Source organism: Typopeltis vanoorti, chromosome 19 (genome assembly GCF_054136105.1).
Source record: "Typopeltis vanoorti isolate ZY-2024b chromosome 19, IOZ_Tvanoo_1.0, whole genome shotgun sequence".
NCBI lineage: Eukaryota > Metazoa > Arthropoda > Arachnida > Uropygi > Thelyphonidae > Typopeltis > Typopeltis vanoorti.
The window spans coordinates 96,838,667-96,856,369 of NC_143567.1; the positions used below are offsets into that span (position 1 = coordinate 96,838,667).

Below are 17,703 nucleotides of genomic sequence, written 5' to 3' on the forward strand. Positions count from 1 at the left end.
ATCATTCTTCCACAGTCATTTCTCCTCCTACTGGCCACATAGCTAAAAAATTCCCTAGGATTTTCCTTGGATCTAAGGGCTGATCTTTTCTCATATTCCAGTTTTTCGCCTTCCTTACCATACTAGTCACTCTTCTGGCCTGTGCGTTATATTCTTCATGCATATTCTCTTCAACCTGTCTCCTTATATCTCTTCCATAGCTTCTTTTTCGCATGTAGCTCCTGTTTAATATTGTTTGTCATCCACTTTCCTCCAAATTGTATCCTATTCTTCACTCGTGGAATGCTCACCATTGCTGCTAACAAATATTCCTTCACAATTTCCCAAGCACTAATGATATCCTGGCCTTCCAATTCCTCCCTCCACGAAACTTCCCCAAGTTGACGTCTAAGACTATTATAATCACCTGCTTTATAATACCACATACATTCCTGTCTCTTTGATATTTCTGCATGTCTATTCATTTTCCAAGTCAAAACCATATGGTCACTCTCTCCAACTGGTGGCGAGATGTCATCTCAGTTATTAGCAGCTCTTCTGATGCTATTACCAAATCCAAAACTCTTGAACCTCTTGTTCCCTCAGTTACATGTTGCATAAGACATTTGTCCCTCAAGAATTCTAGAAATTCCATTCCTTATTACTACATGTATCTTCCTTTCCCCAGTCTATACTGCTGTTGTTAAAATCTCCCATAACAATCGTTCTTCTTGCACTTGCCACGCTATGGATTTATTACTTATATAAGGCTTTATTTAACATTATATTTTCCTCCTAGTATTTAGAGCATCTTCAGTATGACTTTATTATTATTATTATTATTATTATTATTATTATTATTATTATCATCATCATCATCCAAAGACCCCATTGAGTCACAGACTCATCTAGGAGGTTCCTTTTGTCATACATACAGCCGACCTGGTTGGCCGAGTAGTTAGCGTATCCACTCTCCAGCCAAATAGCTGCTGGTTCGAATCCCACCATGGGCATGGATGTTTGTGATTGTCTGTGAAAAGACTAGTAGTTGTGGTGGTGGGTGGTAGATGGCATTGGTGTAGTTGCAGTTTGTTGTGGTTGGTGGAGACAGAGTTGTAGAGTAGGTGCCCTCCCTCGATATGTCATTGGATTCCCTGTCAAATAATAATAATAATAATAATCATGCTCTGCCTTAAACACATTTAAATTCTCTGCAGACATCACACTCTCAGGCAGTGCATTGTAATAATTCACAGCTCTCCATGTAAAAACATGCTTCTCACTGCCCTGCTCACACCTTCCTTATATAACTTCCAGGGATATCCTCTTGTTCTCCCCAAACCTCCTACCATTTTATGAAAAATCTATTCTACATTAATCCTATAACAACCCTGTATTAACTTGTATGTCTCTATCATATCATCCCTCTTCCTTCTATCCACTATACTCTGCAAATTGCATCATCTCAACCTTATTCTTCATATTCAACATTCCAGAGATCAGAAACTATTTTGTTCAATTGCCTCTGGACCCTCTCCAACATCTCTTAATCCTTTTGAAAACCAGACCAAATCTGTGCACAGTAGTTCATATGTGGCCCAATAAGAGCCTTATACGATATAACTAGAACCTCTTTGCTTCTACAAATCAGTGTCCTCTGCATTATTTCCAGAATTTGTTGTGTTGTCCTCACTATTTTGGCAATATGTCCTCTAAATTTCAGATGCTTATCTACCATCACCCCAAGATCTCATTTCCTCCAACAATAGTAAGTTGTTGGAGGAGAATTTCCCCATCAAGTGTAAGTTCTACATCCCATCTCTGTTTTTCAAATTTAAAACCTTACATTTTGCAAAATCGAACTAGTATTCCTACTATCGTGCCCGTTCATTCAGTCTATTCAAGTTGTCTTGTAAGTCAACAACATTTGCTCTACTCTTCATAGTTTGTCCCAACTTTGTATCATCTGCAAACAGCCGTATACCCTATTCAAATCTTTCTCAATATCATTAGCATACAGTTTAAACAGCAACAGCCCTAAAACAGACCCCTGAGCCACACCGCTAATAACTTTCTTCTTCTTCTGAGATATTGCTCCCTCATACACAACTTTTTGATATCTATTAGACAGTCAATCTCCAGTCCACTGCACTAGCTAATATCCAATGCCTCTGGTTATCAACTTGTCATTCAAAAGCCTTTGCAAAGTCCAAGTATACTACTATGCATCCATCTACCAAATTCAATGCTGCTGTCACCTTATTGTAATAAATAAGTAGATTACTAAAATATAACCCCCCTTTAGCAGATCTATGCTGTCAGTCAAAGATAATACCATTGTTGTTAACTCACTTCTGGATCCTGATTCTGACAAAGTGATTATGACTACTGATTTTTTTACTATTGATTATGACTCCTTATTATGACTTTCAAATCTTTACAAGTAGAAGTGAAACCCAGAAGATTCAACAATAAAATGCATGAGCTACTCATACTTGATACAGTGTTGCCCAGTCTGAAATACATATGTCCTAACTGAACAAATTTAAACAAGAGACAAAGTATTAATTGATTACTTAGAAAAAAACAAATAGTTTTTATTTCAGAGAAAAGATATAGGAGCTTTGTCTATGTCCCAGTGATCTCTTATTATGTTGTGTCTTTATTCTCTAATATTCCCCTAGGTGTAGTAATGGACGTCCTCCAGCAAGACTTTATTGTGGATGTTGTTCATCTCATTTACTTTAACATCTATTGTCAAGATAAACTTTACTGGCATATTGAAGGCACATCAATGGATGGTCCTCTTTTTTCGGACACTTACTAACTACTCATGAAGTGATTTATATTGAGGGCCCCCTCTTTGTGCTTCAGTGAAGCACCACTCTCTCAAGAAATAAATTATATGAAGTCCATATTCATGGCTTGATCTGACAAATGATGGCTGATGACTCATCATATATTGTTGATATATGAGGAGTCATATAATATCAACAAAGTCATTAATAGATGTAGGGTTTCCTTGTCGCCTTCCTCCCAAGAAGTTGTCCATCTTGTTACCATTCATTCCTTTAAAGGTATCCTCTGAAAGAATAGCAAGTTGCTTATATCAGGTGACTTATAGGTGTCCTTTCATCCTATTAACAATATTTCTGCTTTTTTAGGCTCTGCAAAGAATGAATTTCTGCCTTTAGCCTACCCTGGAGTATATCATGCCAGTGTGAATCATCATATTTTGATCACTGATAGAATGGAAGTTGTGATGAACATTTTAATTACATTATACCCTATGAGCCAGAACAATGGAGACTAGAGAAACGTGCCATCATGTATCTCAAGATCCTTGCACAAAAGTAGTTATTTTATGGAATGTTATACAAAGAGACTTATAAAACCTTGTGTCACATAACCATCTGAATTTCAACAGAAATAACGGTCTAAAATTATCCCTATTATAGGAAACAGTTATTCTCCACACATTCCATAGTCAATACTTTATCTTTTAATTAGTTAGACATGAATTAGTTCAGTTAGGACCTTAATGTATTTTAGACCACACCACACTACTCTGTATCATGTATGAATAGCACATGTGTTTCTGCTATTGGATTTTCTGATTTTCTCTTCTGTCTGTTTAATTTGAAAGTCATACTGAAGATACTTGAGACACTACAGTGAAAATTAAAATTCTATGTTAAATAAAGTAATAAACAAATAAGTAATAAATTCATACTTAGTCATTGTTTATTTATTTATTTAGTATTATCCTATGTCTGCTTGAGGTCATGACTCATTGCAGAGTGCATTATATTGATGGGAAAATTTTTCTCCAAGGAACTAATGACTGGGTATCTTAAAGTGATGGTGTATAGAGTTCAGAAATCACATCACAAAGATGACATAAAGTATAAAAGTAGTAGTAAAGATAATGACAAAAATAAAAACAAAAAGATAAAAAAAATCTTGTGATTAGTTGCACATCCTTGATATGATTGCATCTGGACTACTCTGTTCAGATCTGGTTTCTAAGGTTTCTCTGAAGAAACAATAATACTATAATATTATTGTTAATATTAATAGTATAATACTATTATACTATTAATCCTATACTATTAATACTATTATTTATACAATAATAATAATAATAATAATAATAATAATAATAATAATAATAATAATACTTATTTCTAAAAAAAAAAGTGCCTCAGTAGTGCAATTGGAAAAATGACGGTACGTTGCGCCCTTCGATTTGAAAAGGCCTAAGTTTGATTTTCATCATGATCAGAGGAATCTTTATATGGATGTTTTCAATCGAAGGTGAGTTAGCCGATCTCATACGAAGGTAGCAGGATTTTTTCTCTGAGAAACTCGGGTTTTTCATCCCGCATACAGACAAATCGGCCCTTCAGAACACATGCAATGTACAGACAAAAAACTACTAGCTGTGGTGGTGGTAGTGGCCAGTAGATGGCGCTGATGTTGATGATTGGTGGTAGAGGTTCGGTGTAGTGGTGGAGACGGAGAGTTGTACAAGAGGTGTCCTCCCATGATGAGTCTTCGGACTCCTTGGAGGTGTCACGAATAATAATAATAATAATAACAGTGGAGGAGACATGGACGGATAACTGAGTGATATTCGGACTATTTGAAAATAGCAGATTAAGGAAATTATATAGTTTACAGATTCTAGTAAACAGACACAGGAGAAGAGATATAATTCAGAAAATAATCTGGTGAAAGGTTTTTATAGGAAAGAGAGAGAGAGATGTGTGAGATCTTTCACATCTGGTAGAAGGGAAAAGACAAAGGATCATTCCTGAAGGTTGAGTAGAAGTGCCATTAGCAGAGGTATGTAAGCTAGATTTTTCTCTTGGCAAATGAAATGAGTGAGAAAGAGTAGAAAAAAAAAAGTGTATATGTGTATGTGTGTGTGTGTGTGTGTGTGTGTGTGTGTGTGCGTGCGCGTGCGTATACTGGAGTAGCATGACCTCCTGAGATGAGGTGTCAAGTCATAATAATAGTAATAGTAATAATATATATATATATATTTAGAAAGATATTTAATGACTAAAAAATTGAGAATTAATTAAAAACTTTAATGATAAAAAAACACAACTAGTTTCGGCTTTTTACAGCCTTCATCAGGTATCTTTTTATTGTTTCCTCTTCCTAAAAAGAAAAAAAACTGAGAAGCACAGATAAATTGCAGTACATAATTGAAATAAAAAACATTGTATTAACATTCAAGTTGTTCTATTTTACGTGTCATTACATGGTTTTCTGTACATAGAGATTCTAAATTTTTCAGAGCAGCATGAGAGTTTATATCCAGGAATGGTAGGGAGTTTTCATGTTCTAGTTCAGCTGTGAATTTTATATTTGGATGTTGGTTATTGAGATGAAGAAAATCCATGAAAGAGTTTTTGCTGTGACTCCATATAATAAAAATATCATCTACATAACGCTTCCAAACTTTAGGTTTAAACGAAAAGGATGATATACTCTTGTTTCGAAGTTCTCAAGGTAAATATTCAGGAGAATAGGCAATCTCAATAACCAACATCCAAATATAAAATTCACAGCTGAACTAGGACATGAAAAACTCCCTATTCCTGGATAGAAAACTCACGCTGCTCTGAAAAATTTAGAATCTCTATGTACAGAAAACCAATGCATATTAATAGATATCTTCACAATCTTTCTCATCATTTTCCACCACAAAAACTCGGAACTATTTCCACCTTGAGACAAAGAGCACGCTCTCTTTTAGATGATCAAGATGAACTTCAAAAAGAAATTAATCACCTCTCACATGTCTTTGAACAAAATGGATATTATAAAAAAATCATTAAGAAAGTTCTTATAGATCCTCCTAGGCACTGCAATACAGAAACTACCAATTTTAAAGGTAGCATCTCAATCCTATACATCAGTTCGGTCTCTCAAAAATTGGCTAAGGTCCTTAAGAAGTACAACATCAGGACGTTATTCACTACACTTCCAAAAATCCGATCGCTTATAAGCCTAAGCATCACAATCTGAAATATCCCTGTGTATATTTGGAGGTGTCAGATAATAATAATAATAATATAAACTATGGTGTGACTGTAATAATGTTCCTTATTATGGTCAGACTATTAGTCTATTGAACTTCGTATGGAGGAGCATAAAAGAGACATCTCCTATAAAAGATCATGCCAGTGCCTTATCCAGCCATATTCTCTTCTCTAAACAATCCTCATGATGATTTTCAAGGTCACTCAATTTCCTGGGATAGATCTGAAAACATTTTCCACTGCCATGATGAATTTGAAAGAAAGATAGTGGAATCCAGGGAGATCGTCCTTAATCCTGAACATTTAAACAACAATTTATGCTATAACATCCCTGATAGCCATACTGCTGTTATTCAGTACTGGCGTTCTCGAGAGTCTGCTACCACACATACAACAAACAATGGCACGTAAAATAGAACAACTTGAATGTTAATACAATGTTTTTATTTCAATTATATACTGCAATTTATCTGTGCTTCTCAGTTTTTTAGAATCTTCAGTTTTTATTATTGTTTCCTCTTCCTAAAAAGATACCTGATGAAGGCTGTAAAAAGCCGAAAATACTTGTGTTTTTTATCATTAAAGCTTTTAATTAATTCTCAGTTTTTTAGTCATTAAATATCTTTCTACATGTATCAAAGTAACCGAGTCAATGCTCATGAATACATATATATATATTGTATATAATAAAAAAAATCAGCTAATCCCTTTTTATTTCTGTATAGGGAGCAGGTGAGGCTGTTTTAGCCTTATCTAACTTTTGGAAACTGAGGGGGGGGTGGACAGTTCAATCTCCACTTATAGCCAATCAGAGATAGCTGGCCCAATCACTAATATCATGGCATCTGGTGAAGAGAGGCAATTATCAAGTGCCACCATCTCATAGTCCCTAATCCTAACACTGTGTTTGCTGTCTGAAAATAGTGGGTGTTCTACAGTCAATTTGATTGAGTTTATGGGACGAAAAACCTGAGTTTCTGGGAGAAAAAACCCACTTGCCCATGCCAGAGATCGACCAACTCAGGAATCAGTCGAAAAAAGCTTAGTAAAAGTTCCTCTAGTCAGCTACTAGAATCAAACTTATAAGGCTCTATCTTCAGGTGATTTAGCCTTGGAAGGCACATGTCATCTCCACTGAGCTATACAGGTGGATATTATATATATATAGTCAGCAATCTTCAGCAGATATCATACATATAGCTGGATATATCTATACTTGGCCTAAATTATGTTCTTTTTTTTTTTTTTTTTCTGCAAACAAACTATCTTTCCAGATATGGTAAAGTTGAGTTATAAATGAGTTTAATAGGTAGGACAAAATGTATACTTTCTTGTATAATGTATGTAGTTGTTAATGATATAAATCTGTTTCCCTTAATGAATCTTTGACTCCAGGAGAATTAACGTTAATTAATAAAATAAACAAGAATAAGAATGAATAAGGTATTAAACATTAGTTTCATTATATGTCAACCTAAAAATATAGTCAGACATGGTATGTGGTGGTAGCGAAAAAAAAGACAAGTTTTTGTCATAATCTTTTCGAGTTTTTGCTTTAAGTTTATGAGAGGTCCTAGTCCCTGGTATTCCCTTTCAGTCATTTCTGACCATAGGTGACTTTATAGGCATTGCCCACAAAGTATTCCTGGTGAGATTTCTACAGGGTAGTTCACCATTGCTTTTTCCAACCCCCCAATTTTATCCAGGCTCAGGACCAGCATATGGCTGTTATGTATTCATGACTGTAATCCATGTGCATTCACGGGGCCAGTTTGCCTGTTCTGTGGGACGAAAAACCCAAGTTTCTGGGTGAAAAAAACCCCTACCTCTGTATGAGACTGGCTAACTCACCTTTAGTCGAAAGAAACCAGATGAAGGTTCCTCAACTGATGGGAATTGAAAAGGTCTTTCTGACTAATAGGGCTTTGTCTATACTGACTGAGCTACAGAGGCTCTATGAGTAGTCTAATCTACATAAAATATATAGTCTGTGGAGGATAGTTTATGCTTGTTGAATAACATAACCTTAACATAATCTTTTAGTATAGTTTGTTGTTGTTCTTCGTGCACTGTTTGAATAATGGCGGCAGCCACAATTCAGTCTGCTGATACAGTATTGCCAAGTCCTCTGCGGTTTAAGGACTACATATTACAGAGCATGCTATGGGATTTTGTGGTATGTACAGCTTGTGCCTGGTTCCTGTCCCACCAGTATGTGGCTGGTGAGAGACCGGAGAGTGCATGTCTACTTAAAATATAGAAAATGGGAAAAACTTGGTGATATAGAACTTAGCATGATGGACTTCAGCAGTGTTACATCGGAAGCAAATGAATGCCTACCGAAAGAGAGAGAGAGAGATGAGTAGCATGATTGAAAATGAGAAACACTACATGTGAATATGAATATAAAATTATGGAGTGTAGTAGTTTTGAAATATGATGTTATTAGTGTTGATTGGGAGGATGAATGTGTTGAGCAAGAGTAGGTTGCTTGGAGAGAGAGATAAAGAGAAGTGGACTGTATTAGGAATGAGTTGAGAAGCATGAATAAAGAGATTACGTAATTGGAAACAATGAATATGAAGCGAATCAGAGTAGGAGTGAGAGAGAGAGTTATGGGAATGATAGAAATGGAGAGAACAGGAGAACCAATGAAAGAGAGGAAATGAGAAAAAGGTGGACAGTGCAGGAAGCATGGATGGAGAGATGACAGGGCAGCAGGTAAGTGGGAGAACAAGGAGAGAAAGTGTCAGAAGAGAGAGTGAGTAATGCAGGTGAGTAAGGATGAAACAGAGTGGTAAGAAGTGTGATGTATGGTGACTTGATGATCTGTGGTGTGCATGATAGAATGCCAGAGGAGTGTCTGCCTGGAGGAACTATAGATAGTGTGACTATGACAGTTAAGTGAGATGAAAGAGTGGTGGAGATGATTGTGATGGTGGATATGAATGATTAATTATTTATTATTTATAATCTGATAGCTGAATTAAAAATAAAACTCTTGATCAAAGACTAGAGACCAGTCTTTGATCAAGAGAGTTCTGAGAAGGATTAGGGGACTGAACAAATGGCATCAATGGCAGTATCATATTCAAAACAAGAATATTAGGAAAGAACTTGATATTTTTAGCATTCAGGAATATATTAACAGAGCTAATCCCAGGTGGTACAGCCACTTAAACAGAATGAGAGAGAGGAAAGATTAGCTAAACAAGTGTTCTTTGCCAGGATGGCAGGAAAAAGATCCAGAGGAAGACCAAGATGATACAGTATTTCTGCCTTAGAAGACAGAAATAGATCTCATAATATTAGAATATTGACAGATAACAGACTAATCTGAAGAAAAATCGTTGATAGGAAGTTAGTAATGGTGTAACTTTTCATATAATCTTAGAAATCAGCTTGGGACAGTTCCATACATGAAGGAATTGGAAGGATGAGATATCATCAGTGCTTGGGAACTTGAAGGAATGTTTATTAGCAGCAATGGCAAGTTTTATACCTCGAGTAAAAAAGAGCAAACAATTTTTGTGTCAAGTGGATGACAAACAATATCAAAACAGGAACTGGAGGAACACACAATTTTGGTGTCAAGTGGATGACAAACAATATCAAAACAGGAACTGGAGGTGAAAAAAAACTTATGGAAAAAGTATAAGGAGAGGGGTGGAAAGCAGATGTAGAATATAAGACTCAGGCCAGGATAGTGACTATTACCATGAGGAAGACAAAACTGAAATATAAGAAGAGATAGGCCCTGAGATACAAAGAAAATCCTATGGAATTCTTTCACTATGTGGCTAGTAGAAGGAGTAATGATTGTGGAAGAATGACAATGTTAGACAGAGATTGGAGTAGATTAACTAATGCAGAGGTTGTTATAGAGTTGTTTAATGAACACTTTATTAGGATATTTCATCCCGGGGATGTGGGTTTTAATACTCCAAGGGTGTGGCAAATTTGGGGTTTAGAAATGCAAAAAACTAGTGTGTTTCAAATATTGAGTATTATGGATGCCAATAAAGCAATGGGATTGGGAACTATAGACCAGGAATCATCTCAAGAATCCTTAAAAAATACAGTCTGATGGCTACATTCATTCTTTTTAGAAACTCTTCTCTTGGTTACCATCTTCTAAAGATAAATGGGCTCCTCTTTCTTTTCCTGGTATTTATCAAGTTCCTTATGATTTTCACCTTTCCTGTTTTAGACAAACTGGAATTCTGTGGAGAAAAGATTACAAGAACACAAGTCTTGCATCATTAATAAGAAATCTGGCTTAGCACAACACAACATAATTGATACAGACTACAATATTGTCTTTCTATTCATCAAACTATGCATTCTGCATGCTCTCAGTATGTCCTCATAATCAGTGTTGTACAGTCCTGATATCATCTTTGTTATCTATCTGTGCACCCTCTCCAAGGTTACTTCATCCCCTTCAAATCCTGGTCACCAGATCCAAGCGAAATCCAGATGTCGTCGGATCAAAGCTTTATACAATGGTACCAGTACGCTTTTATCTCTCGTGGTCATTGATTTCCTCAGCATTGCCACAATTCTCTGAGATGTCTTCACAACCTTTGCAATATTATTCTTATTATGTGACACCTTCAGGGAGTCCAAGGACTCATCATGGGAGGGCACACTACTCTACTTCGCTAAACACATCTCATCCTCTCCACTACTACTGAATTCTCCACTACGACACCACTACCATCAATGGCATCTATCGCCCATCATCACCAACAACAATGTAAATTGTGTTTCTGAAGAACGATTTGTCTGTATGCGGGATGAAAAACCTGAGTTATCAGGAGAAAAAATCCTGCTACCAATGTATGAGATTGGCTAACTCACCTTCAACTGAAAAAGCCCATATAAGTCCTTGGAACTTAAAATCTGTATTGCAATCATTCAAAAATTTCTTTGCTTTCTGTACCCTCTATACCATTGAACAACAATGGTCCCAATACTGAGCCCTGTGGAACTCGACTTGTAACCTTCTTATACCCTGATACTGCTCCCTCATATACAACTCTCTACTATCTATCAGAGAGCCAATCACCAATCCAATCCAAACCCATCTGATGCAACTTATCATCTTGTCATGTGGCACCCTGTCAAATGCCTTGGAAAAATCCAAAAATATGACAGTGCATGCCTTAACCTCATCTACTACTCTTGTTACTCTATTGTAAAAGGTAACCAGATGACTAAAACAAGAGCACTCTTTAACAAATCCATGCTGGCCTGCATATATAACATTACCCTCATTCTCACCAATTTCTCCAAAATCTTAACAAATACAAAAGAAATACAAACAAGCCTATAGTTTGATACCTTCATTCCACCACCATTCTTATACATGGCACTCACTTTTTTTACCTTCCTTCACTGTCCATGAACCTGCCTTATTGCAGGACTTTCATTAAACAGTCAAGTTAACGGCACAGTCAGTTCCATCGTACATTCCCTTAAAACACATGGTGAAATTCCATCTAATCCTCCTGTCTGATTGATATTTATCATACTCAATATTTGGTATACATCCTCTTTATTCACCACCACTCATTATTATCCTTCTAGGAATAAAGCCTGTAGTACCAGAATGGAACACTCTAATAAAGTGATAATTAAATAGCTCAATTATGTCATCTGCTCTAGTCACCTGATTCCCATCTCTACTCAGCAAGATAATCCATTACTATCATTTTTCCTCCTATTTGCCACATAGCGAAAAAGCTCCTTGGATTACATTTCCAGTCTCCTCTCATATTCTCATTTTTCTTTACTTATAATACCAGTCACTTTCCTAGCCTGAGCGTTATGTTCTTCATGTAACTGCTCTTCACGTCTCTCTTTATGTGCCTTCCATAATCTCTTTTTCTTGTGCCATTCCCCTTTTATTCCTTTTGTCATCCATTTGACTCTAAATTGCTTTATCTTCTTCACATGAGCTGGTTTCGAAGTCTATGATAGTCGCCAGCATTATAATTCCAACTAACTTCCTGTTCCAACTAAATTCCAGTCACAATCAGATCCTCTGATGCCATGACCAAATCCAAAACTCTTGATTCATGTATTCCTTTCACCATATGCTGCCTAAGACAGTTGTCTTGTCAAGAAATTCAAAATGTCAGTTCCATTATTACTGCATGCTGTCTTCTCTGCCCAGTTTATATCACTCTAGTTGAAGTTCCATATAATGATCACTCGCTTTGCACCTGCCAAACAAATTTGCCTAAACATTTCCTGCTCATCCCCATCTATATTCCTAGTCTGTAGCAACATTTTACTAAATATCTTGTTTTATAAACATCTATCTCACACCATGTACTCTCAAAGCCATTAGCATTATTTCCACTGAGAATCTCCACCCTGAGAGCACATAATTCATCTCTTATCATGAGTAACTCCACCACCACGTTTACCCTATCTTGCTGAAATATGCTATACCCTTGACTTGTATCAACAGTTGATGATACCAACAACTGTTGGAGAGACTGAGTCAATCAGTGCCACAAATTTAAACTCATTCCCTTTATTTCTCATTCCCTGTAAACAAATGTTCCTACCATTTGTTTACAGAAAAACCAGTGTATTGCCAATAAGAATATTGGCAATACAATACAATACAATAACAGCAATTATTACCCCCCCCCCCTTATGCTCTACCTGGCTCTTTAATATAGTGTACATCCCCTTATTTGTCAAGTTACTAGCTTCACATGATGCATCCCTGCAACATTCTGCCTGTGCAATTCTAGTTTTTCTGTCCCGAGACTCTCACTTGCTCAGAAAACAACAGCCTCTCCAAATGCCTGCACCATTATGCATTCATAATGGTGCAGGCATTTGATTGGATGGATTTCCACTGAGAATCTCATTATTTCCACTGAGAATCTCAGGGTGGAGATTCTCAGTGGAAATAATGCTAATGGCTTTGAGAGTACATGGTGTGAGATAGATGTTTATAAAACAAGAAAGCTGTATGCAATCCATCTCTCTTGCATACAGCTTTCTTGTGTCCTCAAACATACTCCACACATTCACATATTCCAGACCTCTTTTCCTGAACATTTTTGCTATCATCTGATTCATCATCATTGCACTTCTCCTTCCCTCTGCATTATCATACCACGGCATGTTTACTATCTTTCTTCAGACACGTTTCTGCTGCACTATGTCTAACATCAACCTCAAATCTCACGCTACACGATTCACACTCCCTCTCAGGCCATGTGTTCCTACCATTTCCTCCAACATTTGATGATTAAGTTAATAGTTTATTCCTCTCTACTTGCAAGTATCTCTAAAAAATCAACTACAGTTAGGATAAGATTAGTACAATAGAATAACAATGGTCAGTATAATATCCATTTTACTTTCTAAGTTTCATTTTGATGATGACAGCTTCACATATAATTATTATTATTATTCAGGCCTCCATGGAGTCAAAAGACTCATCGTGGGAGGTCCTTCCTAAGAAACACAAAGTCTATCAAGACTTAATGAGGGAAGGTCCCTCCTAAGAAACACAAAGTCTATCATACTACTCCTTAAACTCATTGACCATTCTCGCTCTCACCACTCCATCAGGCAATGCATTCCATGGTTCAACCACCCTCCATGCAAAGAAACCACTCCTCACCCTCTTGTACACAGTTTCCTTTCTTAACTTCCAGGGATGGCCTCTTGTCATCACTCCTTCTTGCTGTTCAACCAAGCAAAAGAACTCCCCAGTGTCAACCGTGTAACCACCTCTTAACAAAAATTAAGCCAACTGCACCCGGTGGTCACCCACCCAAGTACTGACCGGGCCAATGTGGTCACTATTCTTAGTTATAATATGCAGAATGATCCACAAAACAAATTGATCTTTATATTGTTATATGAGAATTTCCTATTTTATTTGAGTAAAATAAGATCATAATTATTAATGGATACTATGAATTCTTAAAGTGTTCTTTATTTTTCCAGGGCAAGTTATCTCTCATGATGAAGTCTTTTGCTGTATCTGAAAACAGACGAGAATGTATTATTGTTGTCATTACTAAGATTGTCTTACTGTTTAGTGTATATATATTGCTGACTTTAGATCTTGATGCAGAATGCTTAGAAATCACTCAGAAATATGAAAGTAGTTTCCTTCTATCAGTTCCACAATTACCTGAAACCCATGAGCCTTGTCCTTGGGATGACATACGATTACCAAAATTCATTATTCCACTGCATTACTCTCTGTTTTTGCACCCCAATCTCACTACTTTTATCTATCATGGATCTGTGAACATTACATTTTATGTAATAAATGAAACAGAGTTCATCATTCTTCATGTGAAAGCGCTTACTTTAGAAAAGGTAGAAATCTATAGAAGTAATTTAAGGAATGTTCCTTTGAAAAGAACCTTGTTAAATTCTTTGAATGACCAGTTTTACATTGAAATCCAGCAAACTTTAACAGCAAGCAATTATACTTTATTTATTCAATTTTCTGCTCTGCTAGAAGAAAGACTGGATGGATTCTATATTAGTTCATATAAAGATAGTAGTGGAAAACAGAGGTAAAATATCATTCCAGTATATTATGCATATGCATTTTAAAGTTTATCTTTATTTTTAGTTTAATTATTTAACCATTTTAGACTGTGTGAAACCAGAAATTGTAGTCATAAATGAGGACCATAATTTAATATTTCAAGAAGAATAAACAGTGCAGAAATGGAAAATATTCTGTTAATAATATCTGCAGTTTTAAAACCTATGAAAGTGTATAATGTAGAGCAATTGTCATTGATGTTTAGTATCTTTTTGATGCACAGTTCAGATACAGGAGATTGTAACCAGGAGGTTCACAGATTCTTGGAACATAAAAGTTCCTGTCATTCATTTATCACATGTCATCTGAGTTTTTTTTTTTCCCTAGTATCAACTGGACTATATCAGACTTCTAATAGGCTTTAAATGATCAACACTGGGTTTTATTAGGCCATATTGACTATTTTCTCCATATATTCTAGTAGTTTCTTCTGGGTTAGGAAGAAAAAAAAATAACACAAAGAGAAAACGTGAACCCATTCACTGCAAAACTGAAAGAGTATTTGTGTCTTGCTAAATCAGTTAAGTGTTTTTTGAATATTGATATTAGGTACTATTAGATAGTGCTATTAGTAATAGATTTGCCAAGAAGATTGGAATGTGAATTTTTTTTTGGTCGCCGAAGAGCGTAGTGGCGGATTTGAGCTGCGCTGAAAAAAATGCTTTTTTAATGGTGATTAATATAACTTCTGTCGAGATTTGTGCTATGTTGTTTTTCTGTAATACAAGTGTCCTTCAGTGGTTGTTTTTGGAGATAGTTGTTGTCTCTATATTGTGTATTTTTGGTTACCGAAAAGGCGGGATCAGGATCAGATGCATAGCGGTGGAAGAGAAGAAGAAGATAACATAAGTTTTCATTATTTAGATATTTAGTATACTTAAATGTTTTATACTTATAGTTAACTTATATAGTTATAGTTATAACTATAGTTATACTTACTTTATTTGTGGTAGTTCCTCAACATTATTTTGAATAATGGTGGCAGCGTCAGCTCCAGTTGCAAATGGCGTATCACCAAGTCCTTCCACATAATAAGGGATTTTGTGGCATGCGAGACTTGTGGAATGTATGCGTCCCAGTGGTTGTATATGTGGCAGGTGAGAGAAGGGGAAATACGTATATGCGCAAAACGCAGGCAATGGGAGGAACTTAGTTAGAGATGACTATAACTGACCTCGTTGAGTCAGAGGTGGGAGATTCTACATATAGAGAGATGAGTGGTATGATAGAGGGCAAGAATAGCGAGAGAAATATGAATGAAAAAATGAGTGAGGAGTGTGAATAGGTTGAATGATAGTGAGGTTATTGGAGATGGTCTCAATTCGGAGGATGAATGGCAAACAAGAGTGGCTGACTTGGAGAGAGAGAGAGAGAGATGAGCTGAAAGAGCAGGGTGGAATGTGAGATTAGGCGAATGGAAGAGATGACTGCAAAGAGAATCAGAGTAGGAGTGAGAGAGAGTTATGGGAATGATAGAAGAGGAAAGAATAGAAACAGTAGAAGAGATGGAATGAGAGAGTTATGGGAATGATAGAAGAGGAGAGAATAGGAACAGTACGAAGAGGGGGAATGAGAGAGTTATGCGAATGATAGAAGAGGAGAGAATGGAAACAGTAGGAGAGAGGGAATGAGAAGAATGTGAACGAGGGATAGAGAAATGGAACCAGGGATAGAGTGATGTCAGGAAGGCAGGTAAGTAGGGGAAAACAGAGAGAAAGTGTTAGAGGAGAGAGTGAGGGATGCAGGTGAGCAATCGAGGAACAGGGTGGTAAGAGGGGTGATGTGTAGGTACTTAATTATCTGTGGTGTGCAAGATAGGATGCATATTTACCTGGAGGAACGATAGAAAGAGTGGCTATGGCAATTAAGAGGGGTGAAAGGGTGGATGAGATGATTGTGATGGTAGGAACAAATTACTTGGGAGGCAATGTAAATTGGGTGGCAAGATATATGAGGTTCTTGCTTGAGGTTGTACAAAAGAAAACGCAGAGCAGGTAGTGTGCGAGTTGCATAGGTTATGATAGTGACAAGCTGAGCAGAAGAGCAGTAATATTGAATAGCATAATAACTAGAATGTGTCAGAAGAGCAGATTGGAATATGTGGATGCTTGAAGGGCGTTTGAGGACAGAAAGGAATTGTATGCTAGAGACCACTTGCATTTGAATGAGGAAGGACATAGGCATCTGTAGAAATTGCTGTTTTCTGAACAACTCGGTATATCATTGCAGGGAAACTAGAATACCCAGGGTGGATGGTAGCAGGGATGGACTCTTGTAGGAATGGGTGCTTGGGAGAAGGGGGACGACATCAAGTAATGCTGAGCCCAGTGGAGTCTAGAGGGGATAATGCTAGGTGTATAAACAGTGGCATTTTTATACTTTATACTAATGCCAGTAGTATCCCGAATAAAGGAGAGGAATTGGTGGTGCTGATAGCATCAGCCTGGCCAAAGATTTTTGGGATCACTGAGACGTGGTTGACAGAAGAGGATATAATAACATGAATAGAAGTAGCAAAGTACAGCATTTTTCAGCAGGATAGGAAGGGAAAGCGTGAAGTACTGCTTGTGATAAGTGACAACTTATGTCCTCTAAGAGTGGAGGCTTTGGAAGGCAAAAGCTAGAGCTTTTGCCACCCCTCTCAATATACACCAAATATACTACAAAAAGTCAAAACGACATGTTGGGAAATAAATTAAAGCACTATGTTTATTTTTAAAGTAAAACTTTAATTTCGACATTCTAAAATGTTATTTTTCTTGCTTTTCTGTTAGCAAAATTGTCGATGACATTGGCAAAGTCTATTTCATAGTAATGTAGGTAATACTAAATAAAATTTTTTCTAAATTTTATTTAGAAAAACTCCTCTCACAATTAGCAACACTTACAGCAATTGCGAGGAAAATTCACAGTAGTATTACAATATTTTGAAATGAGTTCTAGAGACCTTATTTTAGAAATAACTGCAAAAGTTCAAAAAGTTTCAAAGTGCTGCCCGGGGCAGACCGCCCCCTCCGTCCCACCGATGATTTTGAAAGCATATGATGTGAGGAAGAGGTGGGC

The 17,703-nt window shown here is 36.6% G+C and overlaps 1 protein-coding gene across 1 annotated transcript in view; it reads left to right on the forward strand.

The window, feature by feature from the left end:
* Positions 1 to 8,115: 8,115 nt before the first annotated feature.
* LOC150096378 (glutamyl aminopeptidase-like) overlaps positions 8,116 to 17,703 on the forward strand; it is a 365,847-nt gene continuing 356,259 nt past the window's right edge. Inside the window, exons 1-2 of the mRNA XM_090409047.1 lie at positions 8,116 to 8,211; positions 14,022 to 14,605. Coding sequence (XP_090265173.1) covers positions 8,116 to 8,211; positions 14,022 to 14,605 — 680 coding nt within the window. The remainder of the gene's footprint in view (positions 8,212 to 14,021; positions 14,606 to 17,703) is intronic.